The sequence below is a fragment of the Pongo pygmaeus genome, chromosome Y (genome assembly GCF_028885625.2).
Source record: "Pongo pygmaeus isolate AG05252 chromosome Y, NHGRI_mPonPyg2-v2.0_pri, whole genome shotgun sequence".
NCBI classification, from domain to species: domain Eukaryota; kingdom Metazoa; phylum Chordata; class Mammalia; order Primates; family Hominidae; genus Pongo; species Pongo pygmaeus.
In genome coordinates this window covers 6,653,116-6,671,212 of record NC_072397.2, presented here as the reverse complement: position 1 = coordinate 6,671,212, position 18,097 = coordinate 6,653,116, and the positions used below count along the sequence as shown (strand labels likewise).

At 35.5% G+C, this 18,097-nt stretch overlaps 1 protein-coding gene across 14 annotated transcripts in view; it reads right to left on the bottom strand.

Moving 5' to 3' along the window:
* Positions 1 to 18,097, bottom strand: part of LOC129025937 (neuroligin-4, X-linked) — a 292,127-nt gene that overhangs the window by 131,007 nt on the left and 143,023 nt on the right. For 9 of the 14 annotated variants that reach the window (XM_063661009.1, XM_063661007.1, XM_063661001.1 and 6 more), the window contains 2 exons: positions 13,797 to 13,856; positions 10,377 to 10,529 (listed from right to left, as the gene is read on the bottom strand). In XM_063661009.1, coding sequence (XP_063517079.1) covers positions 10,377 to 10,529; positions 13,797 to 13,856 — 213 coding nt within the window. The remainder of the gene's footprint in view (positions 1 to 10,376; positions 10,530 to 13,796; positions 13,857 to 18,097) is intronic. The other 5 variants (XM_063661012.1, XM_054473482.2, XM_054473481.2 and 2 more) reach the window with 1 other exon arrangement.

The following is an 18,097-nucleotide window of genomic DNA, read 5'->3' as shown; positions in this document are numbered from 1 at the left end:
TTGCTCATCTTAGCTGCTGCATCCTCTCACCTGTGCTTCCCTTCCTGTGAGGGGTGGAGCAGTGAGTGAATGGAGATTGCCCCTCCCTGCCCCGAAGCGGCCAGCAAGTTCCAGCACCTGTGCACTACAGTTCCCACCCATGAAAGCATCAGGGAAGTGCCGTGTTTCACTAAGAAACTTGTAAAGAACTAGAAGGGTCTCTTGTTAATTTCCATGTTGGGGTGGAATCTCCCTAAAATCAAGAAACATGTGTTAATAGATTGCATCTGAGCTCAAAAAAATTTATTAAATTAGTGAAAGGAGATTTAAAGTAATTAAACATTTTTGAGCTCCCACACAAACGTGCCTTTTGCATACCTAAAACAAATAGAAAATAACATTTATTAATTATGAATTTCATGTTTCTTTGTGATCCCAAATTCTCTCATTTTATAACTACATTTAAAATATAAAGACAAGGTAAAAATGAAAATAAAACTTGTCCTAATACGCTAGATATTTCACAAATGGACACTCTCTTTTGACAATAGCAGGAGTATCTTTTCTCATAAATGAGCAGCAATATGTTAAGCACATCATCTATTCACAAAAATACAACTAGTTATATACAGAAAATGAAAATGTCCTGTTTCATTTAATAGGAATGGTGAGGCAGGAAATGAGAAGAGTAGAAAATGAACAAAGGCATGCTTTTGTTTTTCTATCACTAAACATTAAGTGATGCCAATTGGTTATTTTCCTCCTGGCACTGCATGAGTAGGGTTTTAGAAACCAGAACCTGCTGGGTCAAATAAGGTTCTTGGCTTATGCACTCCTAACCCTGTTTCCCCCATTATCTGGAGCTTCGAGATCATTCACACAAAAAGCATGCTTTTGAATATTTGGAAACATTTTCTCCTGCTGGTAATTTGCTCTGCAGATTGTATTGTTTCATATTCTTGAGGATTGACAGAATATTTTTCTTTAGGCGTAAATGTAGCCAACTGAGAAGAGGGTCAAGATGCAGGATCAAGATGCATTGATCTATAATCAGGATCTACATGAGATATTATCCCATGTGCCTATCAATATTGCAATCCAGCAAGAAAATGACACTTGGTTAGATGTTGCTTGAACTGCGCTAGTTTACTTATCCTAATATCACAAGATAACTGCTTTTATCAATTATATTTTACCTATAGATTATTTGTAAAACATAAAATAAAGTAAAACAAAACAAACAACAAAAGTGAGATAACGCAGTGATTGGTGATCCTGTTCCAATGCAGATCTTGGGGATTCTCTTACTGGCACCATGAACGGTTAACAGCTTTGCTGTATTGTGGAAGTAAAATGCATTCCTCAAAAAAATGGACCAATGAATACATAGCTTTGGCCTTTAAGGTCATGTCAACCAATGGTTGAAACCACAAGGGATGCATGCTATCTGAGTGCCAACTGGCATCAATATAACAAACACATTTGAGATGGGGATGTGTTCCTGAGTGGCATTTAGCTTCCTCCCAGAGAAGTGAGCTTTGACTGTCTGCATCAGAATCCTCAACACACAGCCCTGGGTGGTCTTCACTACCCAGCTGTTGGGACTCAGAAATCCATACTCCAACATATGGTGCTTTGATGTGTTGAACTGAAGAAGAAGCCTCCAGGTCTCTCATCTTCTCTCACTCCCTCTTGTCTTTCCACCCTCTGTGACCCCAAAGCACAGGAGGAAGATTTTCTCTAATGTTGCTTATCTGTTAAAGTCTGGACCCATCAAAGAAGAAAGCAAAGGTCCCTTCCCTGAGTTTCTATTACTTGAACTCTTATCACAGGAAGAAAGACTAAAGTTTGTCAACACACCTGGACAGAGTTTGGGTCAACCATTGGTTGATATGACCTTAAAGGCCCAAGCTATGTATTTATTGGTCCTTTTTTTTTTTTTTTTTTTTTTTTTTTGGAGGAAAGCATTTTACTTCCACATGCAGCATAGCTGGTGAAGAATACAGTAAAAGTTAGAAAAACTAGACCACGTTTAAACATCAAACATCTTTATCATCCTAAAAACAACTTTGTCTTACCAAATTTACTTTATTTCAAACTTGTGCAATTTTACCCACCTCTCTTCAGCACGGGGCTTATCTGTGGCTTTCTAACTGAAATTATACAGCACTTAAAAAAATTACCAACTGTATCTTTCCCTTCTCTTTGTTAAAAGTCACAATTTTAAGGAATATAATAAAATGGGGAAATGAATAACATTTTGAAAAACATCAAAAAGCAACATATGTTGGCAAGAATGGTGAGAAAAGGGTACAGTTATATACTGTTGGTGAGAAGGTAAATTAATACAACTCTATGGAATACAGTATGGAGATTTCCCAAATAACTTAAGATAGAATCACCATATGGGGCCAGGCATCGTGGCTCACGCCTGTAATCCCAGCACTTTGGGAGGCCAAGGTGAGCAGATCACAAGGTCAAGAGATCAAGACCATCCTGACCAACATGGTGAAACCATCCCTACTAAAAATACAAAAATTAGCTGGGGGTGGTGGTGCATGTCTGTAATCCCAGCTACTCAGGAGGCTGAGGCCAGAGAATCACCTGAACTTGGGAGATGAAGTTTGTAGTGAGCCAATATCATGCCACTGCACTCCAGCCTGGTGACAGAGTGAGACTCTATCTCAAAAAAACAAACAAGAACTATAGATATACACACACATATAATTTGGTTCCCCAGCAGTGGGTTTCTGCCCAAAGGAAAAGAAATTTTTCTATTAAAAAGAGACCTGTACTCATATGTTTATTACATAACTATTCACAATCGTAAAGTCATGAAATCAACCTAAGTGTCTATAACAAATGACTGGATAACTGGATAAATAAATGTTTATATATACCATAGTTTATATATCCATGGAATACAACTCAGTAGTCAGTCATAAAAAAGAATGAAATTATGTATTTTGCAGGGACATGGATGAAACTGGGTGGAACTCATTATCGTGAGTGAAATAACTCAGAAAGTTCAATACTGCATGTTCTCACTTACAAATAGAAGCTAAACAACAGGTACACATTAACATACAGAGTGCAATAATAGACACTGGAGGCTACAAAATATGAGGATGTGGAAAGGGCATGAATGATGAAATAATACCTACTGGATACAGGTTCCACTATTCAGGTGATGGGTGCAGTATAAGCCCAGAGATCACCACTATGAATATACCCATGTAACAAAACTGAATTTCTAACATCCATAAATTCATAAACATTTTTTTTAGATGGAGTCTCATTCTGACACCTAGGTCAGAGTGTAGTAGCATGATCTTGGCTCACCGCAATCTTTGCCTTCTGGCTTCAAGTGATTCCCCTACCTCAGCCTCCCAAGTATCTGGGACTACAGGTGTGCACCACCATGCTTAGCTAATTTTTGTAATTTTAGTAGACATGGGGTTTCACCATATTAGCCAGGCTGGTCTCAAACTCTTGACATCCTGATCCACCTGCCTAGGGCTTCTAAAGTGCTGGGATTACAGGCATAAGCCACCATGCCCAACCCATAAACATTTTTTTAAATGAAAAATAAAAGGTAAATAAAAGCATGTTTTCTTAAAACATATTATTATTTTGTTCTTAAAATAATCTTATTTCCTAAAACATGTATTTTATCAGCAAGTATATACATTTACTAACAAAACAGTGGATGCAAATACAAAATACAGCATGTAGCTGTGAGCCCAGGGCCCTGTAAGTGGCATGCTTACAACACTTAAGTTCTCACCATATGCATAATGAAATGGATAGAAACTGGATGCATATAAAATTCTCTCCTTTCTACAATTTCTTAAAGTAAAGCGTTTCCCCGGTCAAAGTCAACTCAAGTTTGCTGTGAGATCAAATGGACACCCTGGGGTTGTGAATAGACAAATCAAATCCTAAGCTAAACTGCCTCTGAAAGTAACAGATAAGGAAGAAGGGAGCCCTGAGAACAGTTTAGTTTAGTCTTCCCTTTCAGAATGCTGTGAGGTACATGGACATGTTTTATTTGATTGTTGTTTAGTTTGTTTATATGCTCTTTTGAGGTCCTGGATGGAAACTAATTTCTTTCCTACACTTTTAAAGAGATCATCCTAGTGAAGTACATGACAACTTCAGAGAGTATTTTTCTTCTATTTAAGATGAAATTCACATAACATAATGTGAACCATTTTAAAGTGTACTGTTCTGTTTGATGCCATTTAGTAAGTCACATTTTTGTGAATCTATCTCTAGAACTCTTTTTTCTTCACAAATGGAAACTCTGTAACCATGACATGCTAATTCCTTATGGTTCTCGTCCCAGAACCAGCAACCACTAGTCTACTTTCTGTCTGTATGAATTGAACCCAAATGTCCATCAAATGAAAAACAGATATATAATAGAATGTGGTCTGTCATACAATGGAACAGTATCCAGTCATAAACCGGTATGCAGTACTGACTGATATATGCTACAATGTGGATGAATCTTGAAAACCTTGTAAACATTTTGCTAGGAGAAATAAATGAGATATAGAGTATAATTTTACTTCCAAGAAATATAAGAGTATGTGAATACATACAGATGTGTTTTTAAAAGTTATGTGAGTTTCTACCACTCAAAAATTACCATGTCCATTCCAGTATTGCTGGATATGAGATACTGAACATGACCTAACATGGTAATGATTACAATGAGTCAATTAAATCACAGATATCATAATGATTTCTTTTTTTGTGATACAATATAGATAACATGAAATTTTATCATTTTAGCTATTTTTTGGTGTATAATTGAGTGGCCTTAAGAACAGTCACATTATTGTCCCACTGTCCCTACCATCCATCTCCAAATGATTTTATACCTTTCAAAACTAAAACTCTATCTGTTAGAAAATAATTTTCCATTTTGTCTTCCAGCCCCACACAACCACCATTCAACCTTTTGTCTCTATGAAATTGACAACTCTAGATGGAACCCCATATTGGTAAAATAATACAGCATTTGTCCTTTTGTGACCAGCTTGTAGCTTATTTCTCTTAGAATGATGTCCTCAAGGTTTATTTATATTGTAGCATGTATCAGAATTTCCTTCCTTTTTACAAATGAATAACATTCCATTTCAGTAGTGTATGTGTTTGTATTTGTGCACACACACATACATATATACATATACATCACTTTTTTATCCATTCATCCATCACTGGGCAGTTGGCTATTTCAAAAGTTCACCTGTTAGCTATTGAGAAAACATGGCTAAGAATTTGGGCATACAAATATCTCCTGGAATACCTGCTTTCAATTCTTTTGAGTATATACCCAGAGGTAGAATTGTTGGATCACATATGGTAGTTCTACGTTTACTTTTTTGAGGAACAGCCTAAGAGTTTCCCACAAGGACTGTACCATTTTACATGCCAACCAGCAATGTGAAAGAGTTCCAGTTTCTCCACATCTCCATCACAACTTCTTATTTTACGTTTACTTTATTAACAGCCATCCTAATGGATATGATGTCAGTGATCCAAGAACACAATTTATTTTGCATTACTGAGAATGTCATCAATTAAGACTTTCAGTGTACTGGTCCAAGGTCCAAACACTCAACAATGAACCAAACAACAAAAATTCATGCCCTTAAAGAGCAGACCTTCTGGTGTGTTGATACTGATTGGAAACAGAGCAACTGATTTGCACTATGATTGGGGCCAAGATGGACTAAGTCATAGATTTGACTGGAAATTGGATCCACTTCTGCCACTGTCAAATTTTGTGACCCTGACCACAAGCCTTCATTTTTTCATTTGTCAAATGAAATTGGTTGTATAGGCCCATGGGAACATGTATGAAGACATAAACCACTTTCACACACCAGGGGACCCTATTTCAGCCAGATCCAAGAGAATCTGCTCTCTGTTCACAGAATGAACACATCTAAATCAGAACTCTCAATTTGGTATTTTTCTTCTGTTTTGTCTCTCTTACATTTTCTTTTTAGGTTCTATGGTAATTTGAACTTGAGGCTCAGTTTCAAATGCATTCCATGTCCAGTTATACCAATGCAATGATGAATCACAAAGTGAAGCAAGTGGTATATATTGCTAACCATGTATAAGAGGTTGGAATGTCATGTTCTGATTAAGAGCAGTCAATTAGGGCTAATTTCTGGTGGGAGTGCAGGTAAATATTATCTTGCTTATAACTTGCAGGTGAGTGACTACAAAAATCACATTTATCTAGCAACCTTCAGTACCATTGTCTTGACTGCTGAGATCAGGAAATATCTCTCTGCTCCCTAGTTAGTGTTGCTGTCAAGAATTCAGGGGTGGGATTGAGGGTGCTTCCTAATTGTAGACCCCTCTATTTAGACCTCCTGAATCTCTTCCATGAAACTGATACTTAAAATGGTATCCCGTAGCTCAATCAGCCTCCAAGACACTAACATAGAACCTTCCCTCTGTTATAATTGATGAATGGGTCAGTAAGTTAGTGATGCTACTACCTTCTGCATTAAGTAACTGAATTACACTTTTTTGGACAATAAGTATACCTCAAATTTCTTTTTCTTTCTTTCTTTTTTTTTGGAAACACAGTCTTGCTCTATTGCCCAAGGTGGAGTGAGGTGGTGAATCTGCCGCTGCAAACTCTACCTCCCAGGCTCCACTGATTCCTGCATCTCATCCTCCCAGGTAGCTGGGATTACAGGTATATGACATCATGCCCAGCTAATTTTTGTATTCTTAGTAGAGATGAAGTTTTGTCATATTGTCTAGGCTAGTCTCAAACTCCTGGCCTCAAGTGGTCCTTCTGCCTTAGCCTCCCAATGTGCTAAGATAACAGATATGAGCCATTGCGTCCAGCCTTGAATATGTTTTTCTACATCAGCTTAGGGATTACTCATTTTTAATGGCAATAATGTCTGTTTCCCAAAGAACAAAAGGAAAGTTTCCAAATTTGAACTTCAAATGAATAAGCTCTGGAAAAATTATAAAAGGCAAGCACTATTAATTTCCTATCATTGGTATCTTCAAAAGTCAGCATAAACAAAAATTCCACTGTAACTTAAAGAAATAGTAAATGGGAATCAGTAATAATATCCTATTTGTACTCTTCCACCTATATCTTAAAGTGTTTAATGATCTATTAATCTATACTTGCACCAGAACTATTATTCCCCAATATAAAGTATCTCAAAGTTAAGAAACTTTCTGAAATAGGATAATAAAAAGAGAAAGAAATTTTGGTACTATAAAAACCTTCTGTTAACATTACCCACAACACCCTTTATACTTAAGCTGGCCAACCTGTGGCAAATGAGAGCATTCACGCTGGCAAAAAGTAAAGCAAGTTTATTTGCATTCAGAAGATGAATCTCTACCAATATCCAACATCTCAAATTCAGAAATATATATATCTTTGACTCTACAGTAGGAATCACTGGCATAATCCTAGGAAATTTTTAGAAGTCTGAAGAACTTCTCTATAATGGCCATTTTTCTTTTCACCAACCTAACAGTCTGCTGGAGATGCATATAATGGTATCATTTGAAAGAAAAGTATCTCTCCTGCTGATCAGTGAACTAAGATCTTACGGGGTTTAGGTATCGTTTTTATACACCTAGGTCCTGTAATCCATGGCCTAAAGTTGGATCTTACCAGAATATAGGTCCTAACACCAGGAGGGGTCAAGCCAGCATCTGTGAATCAGACACCATTAATACCACCTTCTCTGAAACACCCAGCTTGTTACATGATCATTATTCACCTGTCTTTAACACCAGGAAAGGATGTTACATAATCTCTTCCTGGTACTGTGGGGTGGGAAGAGAGTAAAAATAAAAAATAACACCATCTCACAAATCTTGGGTTCTGGAAAATCAGATATGTTCTAAAGAGAAGGCTATGACACAGTTGATTTTAAGAAAAAAAATTTAGGCATTACAAGGCCATTCATTTCATTAAAAGTCCACAAGTCACGTTAAAATGGGAGATATATTTGAATAAGTGCCTTTTTTAAAACCTGCATTAATCTTTGATATTAATTTTTAGGAACCTCCATTTTCAGATGGCACATGCCCAAATTTCAATTCCAAGGTAGAATATTAATGAGCATTTGTAATCAGAATCAGTAATAGAGGGAAAAGGTGGAAATAATACAGCAAGGTAAAGGTTTTGTTTTATATTTATAACCCTGCAAGTTGAGAAGAAAATGTGAAATATAGCTCTGTGTATTGCTGAAGCAAAAGCACAAGTTTTGTGACAAGTGGGGAAAAACACTTTTACTCCTTGTCAAACTGATGGAGAAATTTTAAAGGCTCAGGGAATAAACTTTTAGATACTGCATGACTATATTATTTGAATGCAAAGAGAAGAAGAATTCCAGACTGTCCTCAGATCATCTTACCAGAGTGTGGCCTAGTAAGTAGAAAGCAAGGTGGAATCCTGAACACAGTGGTTGTGCACACATATGGAATGAAATCATCTGAAAGCACCTATGTTCACACATACATATTGCAATAATCATGGATTGGGTGGAGTGGGTTGAGCAATATCCTCCAAAAATACATTTCTACCTGGAAACTATGAATGTGATCCAATTTGAAGATAGGGTCTTGCAGACATAATTAGTTAAGGATCTTCAGATACAATTATCCTGAATTTAGGATAAACCCTAAATCCAATGACTGGTATCCTCACAAGGAAAGGAGGCCTGGCAAGGTCACCAACACCTGTAATCCTAGTACTTTGGGAGGCCGACGGGGGTGGATTACCTAAGGTCAGGAATTCGAGACCAGCCTGGCCACCATGGTGAAACCCCATGACTACTAAAAAAATATAAAAGTTAGCTAGGCATGGTGGTAGGTGCCTGTAATCCCAGCTACTCAGAAGGCTGAGGCCAGAGAATTGCTTGAACTGGGAGGCAGAGGTTGCAGTGAGCCATCATGCCACTGCACTCCAGCCTGGGTGACAGAGATTCTATCCCCCCACCCCCCCAAAAAAAATAGAAAAGAAAAGAAAGGAAAAGAAAAGGAGAGAGGACACATGCAATACAGGGAAGACAGTGTTGTGAAGATAGCAACAAACACCAGGGCCACCAGAAGCTGAAAAGGCAAGAAAGAATCTTGTTCTGGAGCTACCCAGGGAAAGACAGCCCTGCCAACACCTTTATTTTGAACATCTGGTTTCCCAAATTATGAGAAAGTAAATTCCTCTTGTTTAAAGAGAAAATTTGTCATGATTTGTTATGAAAAAAACCTAATGCATGAAGATTACAGGATCATTTAGAAAACATGCCAGCCAGTTGCAAAATTCAGCACACCTCTTAGAAAACCATGGTTTATGGTTCCTTCATAATGAGTGATTTTAAATGCCCATGAAAGATCTAAACAAAAAAAACTATACTGTAGAACTCTAATGTTTTGCTTTTATAACTCTGACAGTCTGTTAAAAATATAAAGATACGCAGATTTTCTTAAACCATAGGTTTCAATTCAAGATCAAATGCATGCAACAAATATAAAATAACTCCATTCAAGCTAACCTACATGTAGAGAATTGAATAATTTGTTAAAATTTTATTTTCTACATCATTTTAATGGATTTTTACCCAGAAAACAAATGTTTTTACAGAGATCTAGGAATATTATTCACAAACTAACCAACAGCAGGAAAGGTCATCTAAGAAGGTATTGAAATCTTACTCTGAAGTTGTAACTTAATTTTCCAACCCACAATTAGAAGACAATGAATGAAACATCTAAACAAGGAAGAAATAAACTTGAATTTCCATGTACTTGGCCTTTAATTGTAGATTATCAAATGCAAAAAAAAGTCAGCTAATAGAACCTAAACAGCAGATCTTCCAAAGCCTCAACATAATCAGTTAGGGAACTGGATAAAATCTTTTCCTCCATACAATATACTAATTCATATAGTAACACAATCAGACGAGAAAGCTAAGATCTATGGCCATTACTAATTATCATATCACCAAATATGTGCTCATTATACACGCTTATGTAGATAAATACACATTCATTTAATTCCAAAGAAGAAACATGCTTTAAATAAAATTTCATTTTATCTTGATGAACTTCAAGTGGCCATTTGTTTGAAAAGGGATTCAACTTCCACAAGAAAAAAATTATTGGATCAGAAGCGAAAGGAAAAAAATCATAAAACAATAAAATGGTCATGTTGTATGAAGATAATAAAATGAAAAAACGTATCTGATCACATAAAATGAATACTGTAAAGTGGAATTAACCAGGAACTGGAACAACAGGATTCAAATCCATGAGTCCCGTCAAAATAAGAAGTGGAACTTTCATGTTTCCTCCTGCTGAGTCGTTCATATGATGAAATCACTTACCTAGTATTCCCAGACGGTAGTTAATGGTGATAACGATGACATTCCCATAGCTGGCCAAAATGCTGCCATCAATCATGTTACCGGTGCCCTCCATGTAAGATCCCCCATGGATATAGACCATAACTGGCTTCTTACTGTTTTGTTCATGAATATCTGGAAAAAAAGCCAAGTACGGAAACACTGTAAAGAATCTTACGGACTCACTCACTGATGCTAAATTAAGAACAAAGGAGATTCACTGATTTCCTTATTTTGACTTCAAGTAAGCAAATGAATTTTTATGGATGATATGACACTTGATAAGAGTTTCTAAGGAACATGACTAATGCTATTACATTTTCTGTTTCTGGAAATGCTATTTTGAGAAGCAACTGGATGTTTGGGATACTCTACTAATTTAAGCTTCTGTATATATCTAAAGCACTAAAAGAAAAGTTTTTAGGTAAAGTACATATTTCCTAAATTTCGCTGAAACCGTAAAATTTGATTTAAATTGAAGAAGCACCTGAAAAAATATATTTAATCATCTAGTTAAATGTTAAATCAGCTTCAAAATTATACTTGATTTTAACTTAGCTGCATCTTAATTCACAAGTAACTGTACAGATTCATCTTCAATTTAACAATAAAAACATAAAAATAGTGAAACTATCGATGATCGATAAGGGACAGATAACGACAAGAAAGTAAAAGCTATAGTTAAAAATTATTAACAGAACAAAAATGGGGAAAAAAAGAAAAGATGTCCAAGCAAATGTCTTTGTTCCAGTGATTATAGTATCATTATCATCCTAACATATTTAAGTGACAAAAATTAAAGAGATGTAATAAAAAATGGTAAAAGCATCCAAATTATTTAAATGCTTTATATTTTCACAGGGACTATAAACTCCTATGGTGACTTGCAACCAATGATTCCTCTTCATAATTTACTTTATTATTTACATTAACAATGATATAAAAATAGTGATTTGTAATGATAGGAAGTTAGAGACTATCTGCGGAGCCTGCTCTCTGAAAACTTGTGATTAAACAACGTGTTTATAACATTAATCTGCCATTAGGGCTGCATTTAATCTTCAGAAAACTGACCTCCCCTATAAATATTTCTAGATACAGATATGTGTGTGTGTGTATGTGTGTGTGTGTGTGTGTATACAAATAATGTAAGTATATTTGTTACCAAAAGAAAAATCCAAGTATCCATGCATATTTATTTTCACTTTTTTCTTTAATAAAGATTTTTTTCCCCTCATAATTCAGAGGGACACTTTTGAAATATGAGAAAGGAATTCTGAGGATATGAGTTACCATCATTGGGATGGTGGCTCCAATTTGAATGAATTATGATCACAATTTTACTGGGTGCATACAGAAGACATGACATACCCATTGGTCACAGTAAAAGCATACAAAAGAGTGTCAAGTTACCCAAGTATTTACTTGCAGATATTTAATCCACGGCAGAAAAGTGTCTTTTATTTTCTCACATAAAATTCAAATATAAAGTAAAAATCTTCTATTAATCACTTATTCATCATACTCTGTGGGAAATGACTTCTGCTATATGAATAAGAAATGGCTTTTCTCATGATCCACTTCTTCTTTCTGGTTCCTAATTTCCCATTTTTGGCCTCATTTCTTTTACCACTACCAGCAGTTGGCTAGCAAATTGTGGTAAAAAGAATAAGCAGAGATTTTGAAGGGCTGCTTTAAAGTGCTCCCTTTGAAAATGTGTGAAATTAACATCCCTTACCTTTCATAAAACATAGAACAAGATTCTCTTGAACTTGTGAAAGTAATAATTGTTGTTATATTAAAGCAAAGTAAAAAAATCACAGCTTATCAATATTAAGAGAAAATTAGATGGCATTTTCATGGTAATAAACATTCACTGGGAATAATGTGAAAACAGATCTTAATTATCAAAAGGAAGTATGTTAGAGGAGACCAAAAAGGATACAAATTACAGCAGTATACAGTATGAAGAACAAAAGTTTATTTCATTTTTATGTATTTGCTCAATACTGATAAAATGTCAGGCATTTGGAAGCATTTATCAAAGAAGGGGTACTTGAATTTCTACCACCATCAGAATCGAGACCTCTTAGAGAGCTACTTGAGGCAATGACAACCCTATGGGCTCAGTAATAATCAAAATGTTAAGGGAAGACCAGGCATGAAAAGAGTGTTGGCAAGACTTCTTTTCTTGGAGAACAGTTGATTTATGAAGATAAGCAAGGAGGGGAGCAACTACTAGAACTGGTCAAAAGACGCTTTCAAGGAAATGGGGCTTAACCAGCAAGGATAATGCAACACTCACTTTTGGGCTTGGCCTTTCAGACAGGGACCCAAAGGTCCAGCCAGGACCTTGTTGTTTAGGAAAAATAAATAGAATTCCATACATTTTGCTACCCAGATGGGAAAAAATGTGCAGTTAGCTAATCGTATAGAGCCTTATCAATGAGGAAGGGCTTGCTTGAGTACTTTCTTGTTGCTTCTCCCCTTTTAAAACAACAAAAACAAATACAAATTTCTTCTATACAAAGGAGAGAAAAACAGTGTGTATGTTTTCTGCATGACCTCTCTGACCTTCCATCTTTATGAAAAATATTTCCACTACTGGTAGATAACATATTAAGCAATTTTGTCACCCAAAAAAGAAACTTTAAGCAATAAAACATTTTAAGGAGAAACATGTTTTCAAAGAACCGTGGTGTGAAAACAAAGATGCACATAGCTAGCTTTTTGTCCTTTTTCAGTTCTGGGCTACTTCTTATTTTTTTCTTTAAATGTTGTAAAAGGCAGTACTGAAAGCATCAGGGCTCGTTAACAACAGCATCTTGTTAAAACGCTTTTTGATGTACTTCACTGTGAGCAGATTATTGGATGCCTATGTTGGAATCAATATGTTTGCAAAGAATACCAAATCAAACAAACAAAATTGAAATTTCAGTCCCATGAAAAAATTATTATAACGTGCTGCAGAGTTTTACAGTTTGCAAAACTAATTAGGAAGACCGAAGCTCCAAAGTAGTATAATAACTTACAAAATAACATTTGGAAGGGATAAAAGAGACTATACATGCATACTTTAAAATTCTATTTTTTCTTCCTGGGACCAAGCCAAAAAAAGAAAAAAAAAAAAGGTGGGCTTCTCTGTAAACAGTATTTCATTACTATTTTCATGTATAGAAACAATGTTTATACTTTGCACAGTGATTTGTTTCCAGTATATGGTAACTGGGTTTAAAAATGACAGCGGTTTCTATACAAGAAGAAAATAAAGAAGCACACCAAAGTGTACTAGAGTTAAATACGCAGAGGAAAAACAGGTTGAAATTAAAAAAAAAAAAGAGAGAGAGATAGATAGATATAAAATCATGCATCAAGGTTGAGCTTTGAAAAAACAAAAAATACCTTCATCTTCACCATGTTCATTACTGGTTATATCATCTGCGTTTCTCTTTATGTTGGTTCCTGGGGTGATATTGAAAAGGAAAATAAAGTGATGAAAGAGAATTCAGAAACAATATGTTTGCAAGAAATCCAGAAAAGAGAAAGATGCTACCTAGTAAAAGAAAAAAAAAATGAATGTAACACAAAAACTTGAAATTGGTTACATTTGGATTTCAAAAAAATGAGATAGGGAAATGCAAAATGCATATAAACATAAAGATGTCAAGAAGAACAAATTCAGAATGTTACTATGTTACTTGTAAAAAATATTAGTTATACTGTGGATATGCAGTTGGGAGTTAAAAGGATGCTATTGCAAAAAATGCTAATGTGAGTTTTAAAAAAAGAGAAAATAAAATTATTAAAGGTATCTCCCACATTCTTAAAAGAAACGCATATGGCATATTTGACAGTACTTTGATTTGAACTTATTATAATTTAAATATATTTTTGAAATGTTACTGATACACTATGGTTAGATATTTTCATAAGGCAAGCAAAAACACATACAGCAAACATGGGAGGACTTTAATCAAACTATCAGAAAAATAACATTAATTGCATGCATTAGGAACTTGAAATTGCACAATCTCTAAAAGTTAGAAATGTCCCTAAATCACTAAGATTTACCACTACTCCATGTTTAAAGAACAACTACCCATTATTCAGTATTGTTTTCTTCTATTAACATCTACTACTTGCAATAAGTATTTAAGTCAGGACAAAATATTATAGACTATGTCCTCTGTGTTTACAATAGTTATTAAATATTACTTGAACGTTATAGAATTTGAATTTGTTATAGAAAATAAAAATTAAAGTCACCTACCTGATCACCTCAATAATATCTGCATAGGAAATTTAATATAGGCAAAATGCAGGAAGAGCCTTAAAGATAGCAAAAATTAGGCTATGCTCTTTGTGTACAGAGTGCCATTTTGCTTTTTATAGCTTCCAGGTTTAAAAGGTGTGAACATTTAATTTTGCTTGAATTACTTAAAAAATTGGCTCCATCGTTTCCTTTTCATAGACAGATGTAGCCCATGTGTGCATATCCCACTATTAATAGCTTTAATTGTGTCAATCAATTAAAACAGTCTTTGCCTTCCTATAGGGTTCTAGGGTAAGTGGATTAAGGCAGAGGGGAAATACTGTCATGTCCAATACTTGCGAGTGAAAGACACTTTCCCGTTCTACATCACTCAGAAGAGGTTAAACATATTTTGAAAGCAAGGCTTGATATTGCTGTTTCCATACATCAAACAAAACTTAAATAACTTCCATTTCATAAGGCTTAATACCCTTTAAAATCAGAGTTGGGTGGGTGTGTGGGAGAGACAGCCTTGCTGATCCACTTTCTGTCTTTATAAGATTTGTCTTTTTCTAGGCATTTCATATAAATGAACTCATATAATATGTAGTCTTTTGTGTCTGGCTTCTTCTACTTTACATAACATTTTCAGTGTCCGTCCATATTGTACCATGCATCAATACTTTTTTAAGGCTAAATTATTTTCCATTGGATGGATATACCACGTGTTTTAAATCCATTCATTTTTAGTGACATTTGGTTTATTTCTACTTGTTGATTATTATTAATAATGCTGCTATGAAAAATTATCTGTGTACCTGTGTACCATTTTTTGCGTGGATATATATTTTCATCTTTCTGCATACATATCTAGGGCTGAAATTGCTGTTTCACAAGGCAAATTTATGTTTAATGTTTTTGTTTTAAGAAATTGACCAATTATTTTCCAAATTAGCTGTAATAGTTGGCATTCTCACCAATGGTGATAAAAACGGTCTCTATTTTTTCCGTTACCTAGCCAACACTTGCTGATATCTTTTTATATTTTTATGGTTTAAAAAAAGTACCCTTTCTTCCATTTTGATGTTATCTACTACAGAATAGTGTTTTTTTAAATTTTATTATTATTATACTTTAAGTTTTAGGGTACATGTGCACAACGTGCAGATTTGTTACATATGTGTACATGACCCATGTTGGTGTGCTGCACCCATTAACTCATCATTTAGCATTAGGTATATCTCCTAATGCTATCCCTACCCCCTCACCACCCCACAACAGTCCCTGGAGTGTCATGTTCCCCTTCTTGTGTCCACGTGTTCTCATTGTTCATTTCCCTCCTATAAGTAAGAACATGCGGTGTTTGGTTTTTTGTCCTTGCGATAGTTTGCTGAGAATGATGGTTTCCAGTTTCATCCATGTCCCTACAAAGGACATGAACTCATCATTTTTAATGACCGCATAGTATTCCATGGTGTATATGTGCCACATTTTCTTAATCCAATCTATCATTGTTGGACCTTTAGGTTGGTTGGAAGTCTTTGCTATTGTGAATAGTGCCACTATAAACATACGTGAGCATGTGTCTTCACAGCAGCATGATTTATAATCCTTTGGGTATATACCCAGTAATGGGATGGCTGGGTCAAATGGTATTTCTAGTTCTAGATCCCTGAGGAATCGCCACACGGACTTCCACAATGGTTGAATTAGTTTATGGTCCCATCAACCGTGTAAAAGTGTTCCTATTTCTCCACATCCTCTCCAGCAGCTGTTTTTTCCTGACTTTTTAATGATCGCCATTCTAACTGGTGTGAGATGGTATCTCATTGTGGTTTTGATTTGCATTTCTCTGATGGCCAGCGATGATGAGCATTTTTTCATGTATTTTTTGGCTGCATAAATGTCTTCTTTTGAGAAGCGTCTGTTCATATCCTTTGCCCACTTTTTGATGGGGTTGTTTGTTTTTTTCTTGTAAATTTGTTTGAGTTCATTGTAGATCCTGGATATTAGCCCTTTGTCAGATGAGTAGGTTTCAAAATTTTTCTCCCTTTCTGTAGGTTGCCTGTTCACTCTGATAGAAGTTTCTTTGCTGTGCAGAAGCTCTTTAGTTTAATTAGATCCCATTTGTCAATTTTGGCTTTTGTTGCCATTGCTTATGGTGTTTTAGACATGAAGTCCTTGCCCATGCCTATGTCCTGAATGGTATTGCCTAGGTTTTCTTCTAGGGTTTTTATGGTTTTAGGTCTAACATTTAAGTCTTTAATCCATCTTGAATTAATTTTTGTATAAGGTGTAAGGAAGGGATCCAGTTTCAGCTTTCTACATATGGCTAGCCAGTTTTCCCAGCACCATTTATTAAATAGGGAATCCTCTCCCTGTTGCTTGTTTTTGTCAGGTTTGTCAAAGATCAGATAGTTGTAGATATGTGGCATTATTTCTGAGGGCTCTGTTCTGTTCCATTGGTCTATATCTCTGTTTTGGTACCAGTACCATGCTGTTTTGGTTACTGTAGCCGTGTAGTATAGTTTGAAGTCAGGTAGCCTGATGACTCCAGCTTTGTTGTTTGGCTTAGGATTGACTTGGTGATGTGGGATCTCTTTTGGTTCCATATGAACTTTAAAGTAGTTTTTCCAATTCTATGGAGAAAGTCATTGGTAGCTTGATGGGGATGGCATTAAATCTATAAATTACCTTGGGCAGTATGGCCATTTTTCTTGATATTGACTCTTCCTACCCATGAGCATGGAATGTTCTTCCATTTGTTTGTATCCTCTTTTATTTCATTGAGCAGCGTTTTGTAGTTCTCCTTGAAGAGGTCCTTCACATCCCTTGTAAATTGGATTCCTAGGTATTTTATTCTCTTTGAAGCAATTGTGAATGGGAGTTCACTCATGATTTGGCTCTGTGTTTGTCTCTTATTGGTGTATAAGAATGCTTGTGATTTTTGTACATTGATTTTCTATCCTGAGACTTTGCTGAAGTTGCTTATCAGCTTGAGGAGATTTTGGGCTGAGAGGATGGGGTTTTCTAGTATACAATCATGTCATCTGCAAACAGGGATAATTTGACTTCCTCTTTTCCTAATTGAATACCCTTTATTTCCTTTTCCTGCCTGATTGCCCTGGCCCAAACTTCCAACACTATCTTGAATAGGAGTGGTGAGAGAGGGCATCCCTGTCTTATGCCAGTTTTTAAAAGGAATGCTTCCAGTTTTTGCCCATTCAGTATGATATTGGCTGTGGGTTTGTCATATATAGCTCTTATTGTTTTGAGATACCTCCCATCAATACCTTATTTATTGAGAGTTTTTAGCATGAAGGGTTGTTGAATTTTGTCAAAGGCCTTTTCTGCATCTATTGAGATAATCATGTGGTTTTTGTCTTTGGTTCTGTTTATATGCTGGATTACATTTATTGATTTGCATATGTTGAACCAGCCTTCCATCCCA